This window comes from Cariama cristata, unplaced genomic scaffold (assembly GCF_000690535.1).
Source record: "Cariama cristata isolate BGI_N322 unplaced genomic scaffold, ASM69053v1 scaffold11193, whole genome shotgun sequence".
NCBI classification, from domain to species: domain Eukaryota; kingdom Metazoa; phylum Chordata; class Aves; order Cariamiformes; family Cariamidae; genus Cariama; species Cariama cristata.
In genome coordinates this window covers 7,089-18,721 of record NW_009607845.1, presented here as the reverse complement: position 1 = coordinate 18,721, position 11,633 = coordinate 7,089, and the positions used below count along the sequence as shown (strand labels likewise).

Here is an 11,633-nt window from a genome sequence, read left to right as displayed (position 1 = left end):
CCCCTCTTTATTTTATTCAAATTTTGAAATCTCTCCTTGCTATAATATATAAATATTTTTATATACATAAATAATATCTTTTAAATTTAACTCTTCACGTAGATATATAGAGCTGCTATACACTACAGCCTTAAGTCTACAGATAAATTGCATCCTATGTATAATTTCAATAACGTATGTATTAAAGTCTATTACAGAGTTAAAAACTTACACAGCACATTTCAAGTACTGTATAAGGTTAAGGCTTAAGGGGTCTATGTTTTAAAATTCATTGTACTGGGATAAGTCTCCAAGTCTTTCATTTTTCCTACCTTAGTGGAACTGAGCTTATATTGAGGGTAGAAGATACTAAAAAATTCAGAACATGGTTCTGATCTGTTTCCTTACTTAATATTGCATTTATGAAGTAAACATTTAAATAATTTTCACTTTCACTACCAAAATTATTTAAATTCTGTCTGGTCAGAACAGAAAATCTGATATTTAAGAAAACTTTCAACTAACTTCTAATTCAAAATGCACAACTTTGATTACAGCTGACATGATTTGCAAAAAGAAAAGAAACATTCTGCTTTCAAGCAGAGCTTGTCAAACAAGTTTCAGCGCCAAAAGAAATATTAACAGGTGGGTCAAAGTCCCCCGAACATAATGTTGCCTTTATGATTTTCAGTAGTCTATCAGGATCCTCACTGTAGTGGTCAGAACAACAATATGGGTACAAGATTTTAAAAAAGCCTCAGGCTTTATCAAGCTTTCCTTCATTAAAAGAGATGGATAGCACTCTGCATTCTAGTACAACATGCACTATGAAAGCATGCTCTTATTAGTACAACTTGTGTTTTTGGTACAAGGAGAGAAAAATCTGTTTAGGGAAGGAATCACACAAGGAAACTGAGTGGGGTACTGCCTAATTCTGAGAGCGCACTTTCATTTGTTTTGCCTGCCAGTGTTGATTTAATTATACTGCATTATTATCAAAGCTGCATTATGTACTTTTTTTATTCCTTTTACATGTGTTTGAGGTGAAGACCTTGGCTTTGTCGGCAAACAGCGCGTTTCAAGTTATTTCTTAAGTACTAAATAATAAAGAAAAGAGAATAAAAGATTTTTTTTAAAGATAGCAGACAGTGATCACAAGTTAAAGGGTTAAATGTAAGATCTCCAAGAAACATTTTGAAGTTGATTAAGACCCCAGCTTTGCATTAAACAGTATCACTTCCACATGAGTTGTTGCTAATGCTGTTAAGGAGCAGCTTGAGAAGCCCAGTGTGCCAGTGACCTCCTTCACCCTCCAGCCACCCACTAGGGCTTCTTGATTAGCATCCTACCTGGTTCTCTGAGGAATTCCCGTCATCCCCTAGGAGCTCATTCCGCACCTCATCACTGTAGGCAATTCGTGACCTTTTCTGTAAAACAAAAAGAAAAAAAGGGTTAGGAAGTATAGCTCCGAAGCCATTGGTATCAAGGCTGATCATCTTAAACCTCGAGAGCCCCCTAATGGATACCTATTTGATAAAAAAAAAAAAACAAAAATCTGCAAGTAAAAGTTATTAAAAAGTTCTTAAACTGCTGTATTTTGAGAAATCTGCACGCCAAAACCTTAGCATTTCTAAAACAGTCACATCCTCAGCATTTCAGCAATGAAAGCAGCTTCAGTGACGCTCAAGATACATAACGTATGATCCCAGTTCTGATAATCAGGCAACCAGGAGAGGAAATATACACTAATATCAGAAGCACTGAAGAAATGCACATGTAGGAATCAAATGCATTTTTCTGAAGAACACTAGCTGGACGCAGAACTCAGCATAATACTGTGGTGATGCCACTAAATAGGAAAGGAAGACTGAGCTTTTCCCATATAAAAAAACCAACCAAACCAAACCAAAAACTTAAACAACATACATTCAACAAAACTGGTTGATCTTAAAGATGCAGAAAATTAACAAGTGTTTTCTATGCTGCTAAGGCTATGAAGGACTAGTGGGAAAGGACCACAAATCAAAGGGCAAAAGAAAGGAGAGGAAACAACAGCACAAGGAAACATTGGTTTACCGTAGTTCATGGAAACACTACAAAACTGAGACAGTCATTCATTAGATCATTATGACAGACAGTCGTTATTTACAGCTTATGAGCACCAGATCTGCTCATGAACTGATCATCATATTGATTCTAAACCAGATCAAGTGCCGAGCACTGGAAAGCAAACGTCTGAAGATTACCAAGGTAGCACAGCATTCAAAGGAACATCAGGCATGAAGAGAACATCAGCCCAGCTTTAGATTTCTCTGTTGGTCAAGCAACAGGCCCTTAGTCAGTTAATATTCCTACACTCACTATTAAAAGAGAGAAAGGATTTTTAACATATTGTCTAAATTCTTTTTATATTTGAGTGTGGTTATGATCAGAGGAAGAAACCCAAGAGTAGCAAGAACTAAGCTGTAGGGCCTTCCTTTATTGATGGGAGCTCCCCTCACACTCTGCCGTGGTAGTCACTACCAGCAGGGACTCAGCAAAAAGAAATCCCTCCTCAAACCTTCCCTAATTGGACAATCATGCCAAAAAAGGTGCTCGAGACTGGGGCACAGGAAACAACCCACTAGAAATTATACTGAGCACAGGGAAATTAATTACCTTTCTGACAAAGAAGTTTAGAAGTGGGTCACCTTTTACGCTAGGAACCTAGCAGTGGAGTAAGCCTTGTATTGGTCATCTCAGAGCCATAGAGTTTAGCTTTTTAATCTGTGAAGTTCACTCTTTATTACCATCATCATCGTTACAATGCTTACCAATTTGTGATTCAGTTCTAGTGTTCAATCTAGATTATACACTAAAGCTACAGATGCATGTAGCAAGGACAAAGCATACCACAGACCTACTACAAGAGCTGAATTGTGCCAAATCTTTTGGAGATCTCAGTTGTCACAGTTTCATACTAACCAAGCTAAAGTAGTCTACAGTATTAAAGGAAATGAAAACCTTTAAACAGGCTGTGGTATCAGAGCTGCCTGTTTAAATTATTCATTTCATCACTATGGGGGACTAAAACACTCCACAGTATGCAAGAATATCATATGGAGATAGGTTTTGTTTTTCTCTTTTTTCACCAAAAAGCCAACAAATTGGCATAGATTGCTCAATTATATTATTTTCCTATTTTTATTTGATACACATCAAACAAGGAAGGAAATTACATATATATACCAATAAATCTCTAATCTTCTTTTCTGATTAAGATTCAATCTTCTCATTTGAGGTCTAGTAGTTCAACTGTACAGTCTCTCCCAATTTCACAAAATGACTCAGCCCCATTGATTCTGTTAGTGTTGAATGTATTTATCGTTATTAGACTGAGATGAGGAACATGATGCTTCATGAGCATGTTCTCCAGTGAACAAGTTGCCTAATTGTATGTAGAGACTGAGATGGTCCTTGGTTACACATCATTTATTTGAAAGATTTAACTGGCTGATATTCTCATTCATAAGAGCAAGAAAGGAAAAAGAATATTCTTAATGGGAAAGAAATAAATGTTAATAGAAATACAATTTTTAGAGGCCCTTTATAACCCTTCATAGCATCACCACTGAATTTAATAAATATATTTGTATCATTGTTCTTCTATTGCCCTAATCTGTCATGATCTGAAAATCAGCAATTATATTAAAAGAAATAACCCTTTGACTACAATTAGGTATAACTCTTTGCCATAATCAATAAATAATTTGATACTACTTTTGATCACAGTTTCACTACCAAATCAATCAATAATATAAAAGGAAAGGCCTTTGAACTAAAGTGTTCGTTTGTTCTTTCAGGATTTACCCAAAATATCAATATCTTGAATTACTATTCTTATTTTTATTAAAGTAATATCGGCTAACACTTTTAAAAGCGTCTATCAAAATTAGTTCCGTTCGTCCGAACTCAGTGATTAAATAATTTTTAGAATTTTTTTGTTTTTAGTTCATAACTATCAGCTGTTTATAAATATGTACTTTAGCCAAATGCAAGAATGATAGTTTGAGCTGGAAATGTCACACACTCTGCTACAGTTTGAAGGAACCCAATTCATAATGCATTTTATAAATAGTTAATGACTTCTATACATAAGCTAACCAGGCAAATCAAGAAATTGTCAACATTTTTAGTCTTAGTTGTCAGTTACCACTGTCTACTGGTACTTTATATGTATGTTTCTAGAAAAGACAGAAGCTTTACAGAGTTTGTAATCCAAGGCATTTCTGGGCAGCTCAATATAGGTTTAAGAGGTTCTGTGTGCAGTTTTTTGTCTGTAAAGGTCTGTCATATATCGAAGTTTTCCTTGTATTTTATATTTTCTTGTATATACATAGACAAAAGGTCTAAACACACAAGTGTTTTTAACTGAGTGCATATGTTTGCATTCAAATGTAGCATGCACACCAACACACAATGACACAAAAGGGTTAAGGTACTTTCTACAAGAACTTCAAGACAGAGAAAGTTTCAGGGGCTGTTTTAAATGTGCTACAGTACCCAGACCTTCTGACAAGGAAGAATTTCTGATTCCAGGCAGATCTCTCCTGGTTTATGAACAGGATTTTTGCATACTGATTGGGTGATTTCCTTAAAGCCCTGTTCAAACAGATACACTTGCTCAGTTCTGTCTGGCAATTTGGCTTTAAACAATCTGTCTACTTGACCCAAGCCTTAACATTTCCCAATAGAACTGAATGTGTTCATGGGCAAGCCCAGCTAAATTAGAATTGAAATGAATTAACTCAGCTTAAACTAATTAAGATCTGTGATCTGCAGTACCACCCCCCTGTATGATTCTACATGTGAAGTAGGGTACATGTAACCAGACTGTAAGAATTCTGCTATACTACTAATCTGAGCATACCAATGAAGTTCATCTATTACTAAAGCATATGAGAAGTTAATTTCCATGGCCTACACATGGCAAAGCAATTGCTTAAATTGCCTCACCTGGGAATTTAATACAATGTTATCATCAGACCAGCCACACTGTAAATAGATTTATAATGCTTTCCATGTGCTAGGCTAGGTTGCATATGAATTAAGTAATGATCTGGTATTACAATACAATCAGCTAGTTCCCACACCTGGCAGACAGGATATTTTGCTAAATTACTACCTATACAGATGCATCACAACACAAAAACAGAAAAGGCAATGGGAAGAGAAACAATCTACATGGTGTGTGACCGATTTTTACATGGTAACCAAATAAGATGTAGATAGAAAGAAGTATCCAAAATAATGTTTCCAACATCTGCACAACAGAACACGTCCTTATTCGTTTCTATTCAATTTTGGCTTAATTTTCCGCATTCTATACTTTAATTACCGTCCACATTCTGAAATGTTCCCATTAGTGAAGGCCAGAACTAGCTAATGCCCCCTCACTCCAACGCACTTTCAGGAATCAGCCAAATAATTGATATAAAGTATCGCACATTTTCATACCTGAACTAAAGAATAGTTTTCCCCCTCCTAAATGCTAAGCAGCCCCCTCAACAGACAAGCAAATCTAGGTGCATTTCAGACAAAAGGTCCAGCAAATCCTTTCATCCCAGTATCTCCATTTTTCAGGCTCAATGTTTTAAGAACAGATTAAACAGATTTTTTTGGTGAAATACGCATAAACAAACCAAAAGGCTTATTTATCCACAAACATCAGTTTTCATACAAAATTCATTAGATTTCCTGGTATATATAAATGGTTTAAAAAAAATCTTCAGACATCTCTTTCAGAGTTTGGCCCTACTCTAGATGTAAATAAACACTCGAGATTAGCATAACCTGAAATAACTTGTAGGAATAAATCAGATTTTATTTCGTGTTCTTTGAGAGTAGTCAGTTTTGCCATTGCTCTTGCCAAAAGCAAGGTGAAAAAAGTGACCTGATCCTCAAACGGACTGCTAAATACTGCAGAATGTACACTTCCATCTCTGCCTTTTGTAGAGTATTTTTTGCTGAGCAGAATTGAAAAAGATATAAGTTAACAAATTTAGAAGAAAAGTAAGTGACTCTACTTAACAATCTTAAAGCTTATATTTAAACAGAAACACAAAAACACTTCTTTGGGAAACAAAATAATTGAAATTGCTTAAGAAATTGTGTTCAAACTTCAGTTTTCAAAACTTCAACATTTCTCTGTAAAGGTGATCCAAGAACAATAGATTGGACACTTTAGACTGCAATTCGAAAGGGGTTTTCCTGTTAAGTAGCTTAGTTTTTATTGATTGCGTGCAAAAAGCAGGAAAATCATTACATAGTGCTAATATACAACCTGATGCAATGCTGGACTTTCAAGCATTTCCTTATGAAAACAAAAAAACAAAGCTGATACCTATCTGTCCAAAAGGAAATAAAAACTATTCTACAAATCCTATGAAACTTCTGATCGAAAGAAACAATTCAACAGTATATGTTGGCTGGCAAAAGTCAACGTCTAAGCCACTCCCGGTCCTGCCTGCCCTCCCTGCATGCACACAAAAAAGACTGCAGGCAACTCTGAAAGAGAAGCGTACATCTTAAAACCTGTATTCTGCCACTCTGTCAAATGTCGCCAGTTCCCTACCACAGCAGAGAGAAATCAAACTTCAAGTGCTAATGTGAAATTAATGCAGAGATACTATCACCCATTTTAAGCAGAAGTCACAGGTCTATAAATCTTCTTTTCAATACTCATCATCAAACACACTTTTAATTTCATTATGGGGTGAGGGCAGGGAGGAAGGTCAAGCAAACTCCCATGAGGATACAAGACACTGTATTATGTTGGTCATGAAAAACGCAGCTTTTGCCCACAAAACTACTTCCATCTCAAACTCATGACCAGTGGACCATGTATGTCACCAACATGGCTGATGCTTAAACCACCTGCTACACTGCACGTCCTGTAGGGAGGGAAGAAAAGCGGCAACCTGTGAGAGAATTGTAACTCATCATTTCTGTGAATTTAAGGAGTAACAGATGATGATTTCTATTGTGACAAAGAAATCTGTATTTAGAAAAACTGTTTATATTTACCTGAGCTCTGCCTTTTAAACTCAATAACCTAGAAAAGGAAAGACGTTTCAAAATTCAAAGGTCTGGAACTAACTGACCTCTCCCCCATTCTATTTTTCAGAGGATGCTCGAAAATTCACTACCATCATTTCCAATTTAATAAGACCACATCTACAGAAGAGTAATATAATGAAATACAAGAGTTATAAATCCAAGCACAGAAAACTTCAGATAAGCATTGCGTGGGGTTGGACAGCACTCTCCAAACATAACAATGAATAACTCCCCTTAGCCTGGTGTTTATATCAAATTTTATTTATTTTTTTTAAGCATAACCACTCATCTTTTGCTAGTTTGAATTACCATAGCCTACATATACACTACTTTATTCTTTCATCAGAATTCAGTTTCTCCAAGGTGCTTTCAACTTTCAGCTGTTCTGCACAACAGTTTGTCTGCCTTTTTACTCATGTGCCATAATCTTAAAAAAATATGCCAGGCATCAGCTGACTCATGCATGAAGGGTGACTGAGTATTCTTGCAAATTTACCTATAACCTCTCTGTAGGCCAACATAGTGACCACTGCCTTTTGCACTGCCAACTTGTAGCTATTCTGCTATCTACTGTTACCTGTGTCTGCTAGTCTGTTCCCGTAATACGCTTTTCAGTACTCTAATTTCAGTATTTCATACAACTCCTTTCTATTGATTCCTTCAAATGACCACTATTAAACTATCGTATTTCATTACAAAACCTATCTTTACACCCCTACTTAGCTGGCTAAGTTAACCAACTTGCCTATTCAGTTAATGGAAATTCCTCTAAATTGTGCATGAGATCACTCGAGTTCATTCCTTCTCAGATTCACCTTCCAGAAATGCCTAGTGCTTCCTTGTAACCACCCTGTGCATGTTCAAAGACCAGTCTGATAATCTAGCTTGCTAAATTAAAAGTTGGCTGTTGTCAGTGACTTTTGCCTTGATATGTATAGCAAATATTTGCATGTATTTGCCTAATTTGTTGATAAAGGTTTTGCAACTTGCAGACCCTCATTTACCACAGTCACAATCAGCAACACTGGAGGAAAATGCAATAGCAAGGTTGGAGAGAGGGGAACATCCGCTCTCCCCAATTCAGATGACAGTTTGAAAATGAAGATACCTCATCTTTAAGACCACACCTGATACAGGTTTAAAGTAATCCACAATTTGACTATTTATTTGGGTGTAGAGGGGCTAAGTGGGATAAATTCTGTTGTTTATAGCATAGGTTCACACTTGGACTTGGAGGCAAAAGGGATAGTCTAGACTGTGACATCAATGAAAACTTTGGATGCAAAGAATAGGAACAGTCAAAACTAAGCCAGTATTGGTGACAGACCTCAATTCATGTTCAGGCTAATCTGCAGAAATATTTAAGGATGCCAGTATGATCGCTTAAGATAATTCAGTCTCTGTATAAAATCCTAGAAGTCTCTCACTCCTAAAAGAGATTTCAAAAAGTCACGTCAGGCATTGGGAGTCAGTCACTAGTGTCATATAGGCTGCCGTTCTACAGAAGTCTCTGCTAGATATGAGTAACTTCATCTAAAGATCAGCAAACCTAGGCTACAAAAATAAGCTTATTTTGAGTATGGTTTAACTACAGCAGATCTTTGCACTTAGAAATGGCATATGCACATAATAAGAATACACATAAGAGCTACAAGTTTCTCTGCAAAATTACCTTTTTGGGAAAATTGTTAAGGATAACAGTGGAATAGAGAACTCCCAGTGCCTTCTTCCAGTACAACATCAAGCTTATGTTTCTTTTATGAAATCTTCATGGGTCATCTCAACTCATCTCCTCATGGTTCCTTTTTTTTTCACTAAAACCTTGCTTTCGTTTATTTCTCTTTTTTTCCTGTTTTTTTTTTTTTTTTTAATAATGCCTGTTATTATGCAACTTCATTGAATCATTTATGCAATAAATGCTATTTAGACGACAAAGAGCAACTACAAATTGGGATCATGTATTTCAGACTGTCTTGTGGTCCAAAGACTTTATTCTGTGTGGTAGGCTTGTAATTAACATAAATGTTTGCTAAATCTTGGAGACAGAAGATAAACTCCAGTGTGTTGGACCAACAAACAGATGAACTGAGAAAATGAAAATACGGAGCCATTTTCCTCCAAGGGGAGAAGTTTATACTACGATGGCCAACTTTTAAAGAAAGTCCTCCTAAAGACAGTGAAGCAGGGAGAAAAAAAACCTTAAGGAGGCTTAAGATTTTTAAACTAATTAGCTCATACTAATTAGCTCACACTAAAGGATGATAAACACCTCAGATAAACCAAAGCATGAAATGTTCATTAAAATATCTTCATTTCAGTTGGTATTTCCATCTGGAGCCTAGGTTCCTGTTGCTAACAGTAACAAGACATCTGTTGGTACTTTCCACCAGCTCCTTCCTTTCCCAGAAAGAAGCACCCAAGTGTTAACTTCCTTCCTCCATTTGTTACTTAATTGTCTTTATCAGCCTGTACCTGCACTCTCTGGCCAGACACCACAGAGATCAGCAACTGTAATGAAAATCTGTAATTGGGCTGGAACAGTTACCATTCTTGAATGCTACCATCATCTTTTTCAGTTCTCCCACGCTCTGGATTTCTAACAGTAAGTAAAGCCTAAGAAAGATGGTATTTTTTTAGGCTTTTCAGTTAAAAGTACAATTTTGCTACAGAGCTCAGTTCTATTAATAAATTATACATTTTTTCCACTGTGAACTCCAAGAGTAGAAAACAAAAGGAAGCCATAAAGACAGATCTCATTTTGGACACCTAGAATGAGGGCAAGGCAGATGAATGAGATGTTTCCAAGGCACCTGAATTGTCCCACCTGCATAGGATCTATTTTAAACCAAAGAAACTTAAGCAGGCCTTTCCAAAAATACTTTTTAGTGCCTAAAAAGCTATTTTTAGGAACTGTCCTTTTTTCACTGAGCATACACACTCTCTCTGAGACATTTTTCCACCTGTATATCAATACATGTTTTTTAATTTCTGAAAATAATACACAGAATAAGAAAATTTCAGTTGAGCCCTAAAAATAGTAATCATAATAAATATGAAAAACCCTATTCAAAGACAGCAGCAGAGGACAATTTCTGACTTCACCATTAAATGCAAAACAAAATAATGCTTGATGCAAAGAACAATTCAATAGAAAAACAGTGTAATTAAGGTGATTTGCATACAAGTACACCCACATGGTGCTCATTCTGTGTATTTCAATGCACGCATTTTGGATCATAAGCACATTAGCTCAAACTATTAATTAATAAAAAGGAAAACGAAAAATAGTTTGTGTATAACACAGCCCACTCAAAACTGATTTTTGGATCTTACTGTCCATGCTTCCTGAATTTATTATTTTTGCCCTGACATGATTTAGCTAGGATTCCTTTCCTTCCTCCTAGATCATGTGTACTTACACATAGACACATTGCCTTGTCTGAAAAAGAGAAAAATCGTCTGAGACTAGTAATTTTAGTAGTTAAGTGGTCACAATTGGGCTTTCAAGTTTGCAGCAGATTGAAGGAGGAGTAAATCTGTACCTTCACTGCTCCAGACCAGGCACTACAAGGACAGAACCAGTTGTTTCATGCTGTGTTAAATCAATAGCTAATATGATAAAATACTAGCCTGATGCTCAGACATAGCATTTTCTAGTTTTATCACAAGCTGATGATTAGCAGTTCTTGCTTTACAGTACCCGAGATAAAAGTCAGTAACTAATCCATTACCTATAATTTATCTAACTAAAGTCCTCCTCCTTTTTATACCGCCTCTGCATTTGTGTTCCTCAGTCTCCCCCATTCAGTGAAAATAGTTATGCAGAATATTCATTTCTTAAAGTGCCTAAAATGGATGAAAAATTATTTTTATTATAATGCACATATCTGTATCAAAAATAGCCACGCCAACTCCTCCCCAACTTGGTTTATTTCTTCAGAATTTCAGTCTTAAGCCTTGTAACACAGTGTAACAGAAAAGCAGTATATTTATACAAAATACTGGTAATTACAAAATACTTGGCATTTGAAGTGTCTTTCTGACAGATGGGCTTCAGCTGACTTGCTATTTTTCCCCTTACCTGTAGCATAGTCAGAAACTCTGCCTCTAAGTGGACCAACATACAACAAAAAGAATAATGAGAAACACTGATACTGGAAGTAGCTCATTTCCCAGTAAATATTGATGTCCAAACTCAAAAAATTCACTGAGTATTTCTGTTTTGTCCCTGCTCCTACGTTGTCACCAACAATGCTTACACATTTCTATTGATCTTACTTATAGCTGCCTAGATTTTCACTGTCAAGACAACGTAGTGTGAACCTTAAGGAAAACCTCACTTTATGTGAGACTGCATAAAGACTGCCATATCACTCAAAGCTTCAATTAGTCCAGAACTTGTACTGCCTCCTATAGTGGCCATTAATGGATAACAAGGGGAAATCTTAAGGAACAGAGCAGGGATGGAATGATTCTCATTTTAGTAGATGCTGACAGTTTCTGATGATCAGCAGTTCAGGGAGTTTAAGGTACATCTAAGATCTTCATACTTAATA

At 36.1% G+C, this 11,633-nt stretch overlaps 1 protein-coding gene across 1 annotated transcript in view; it reads right to left on the bottom strand.

Moving 5' to 3' along the window:
• LOC104159085 (vesicle transport through interaction with t-SNAREs homolog 1A-like) overlaps positions 1–1,406 on the bottom strand; it is a gene marked incomplete at both ends in the record, with an annotated part of 12,159 nt that extends 10,753 nt beyond the window's left edge. Inside the window, one exon of the mRNA XM_009696899.1 lies at positions 1,329–1,406. Coding sequence (XP_009695201.1) covers positions 1,329–1,406 — 78 coding nt within the window. The remainder of the gene's footprint in view (positions 1–1,328) is intronic.
• Positions 1,407–11,633: the final 10,227 nt, after the last annotated feature.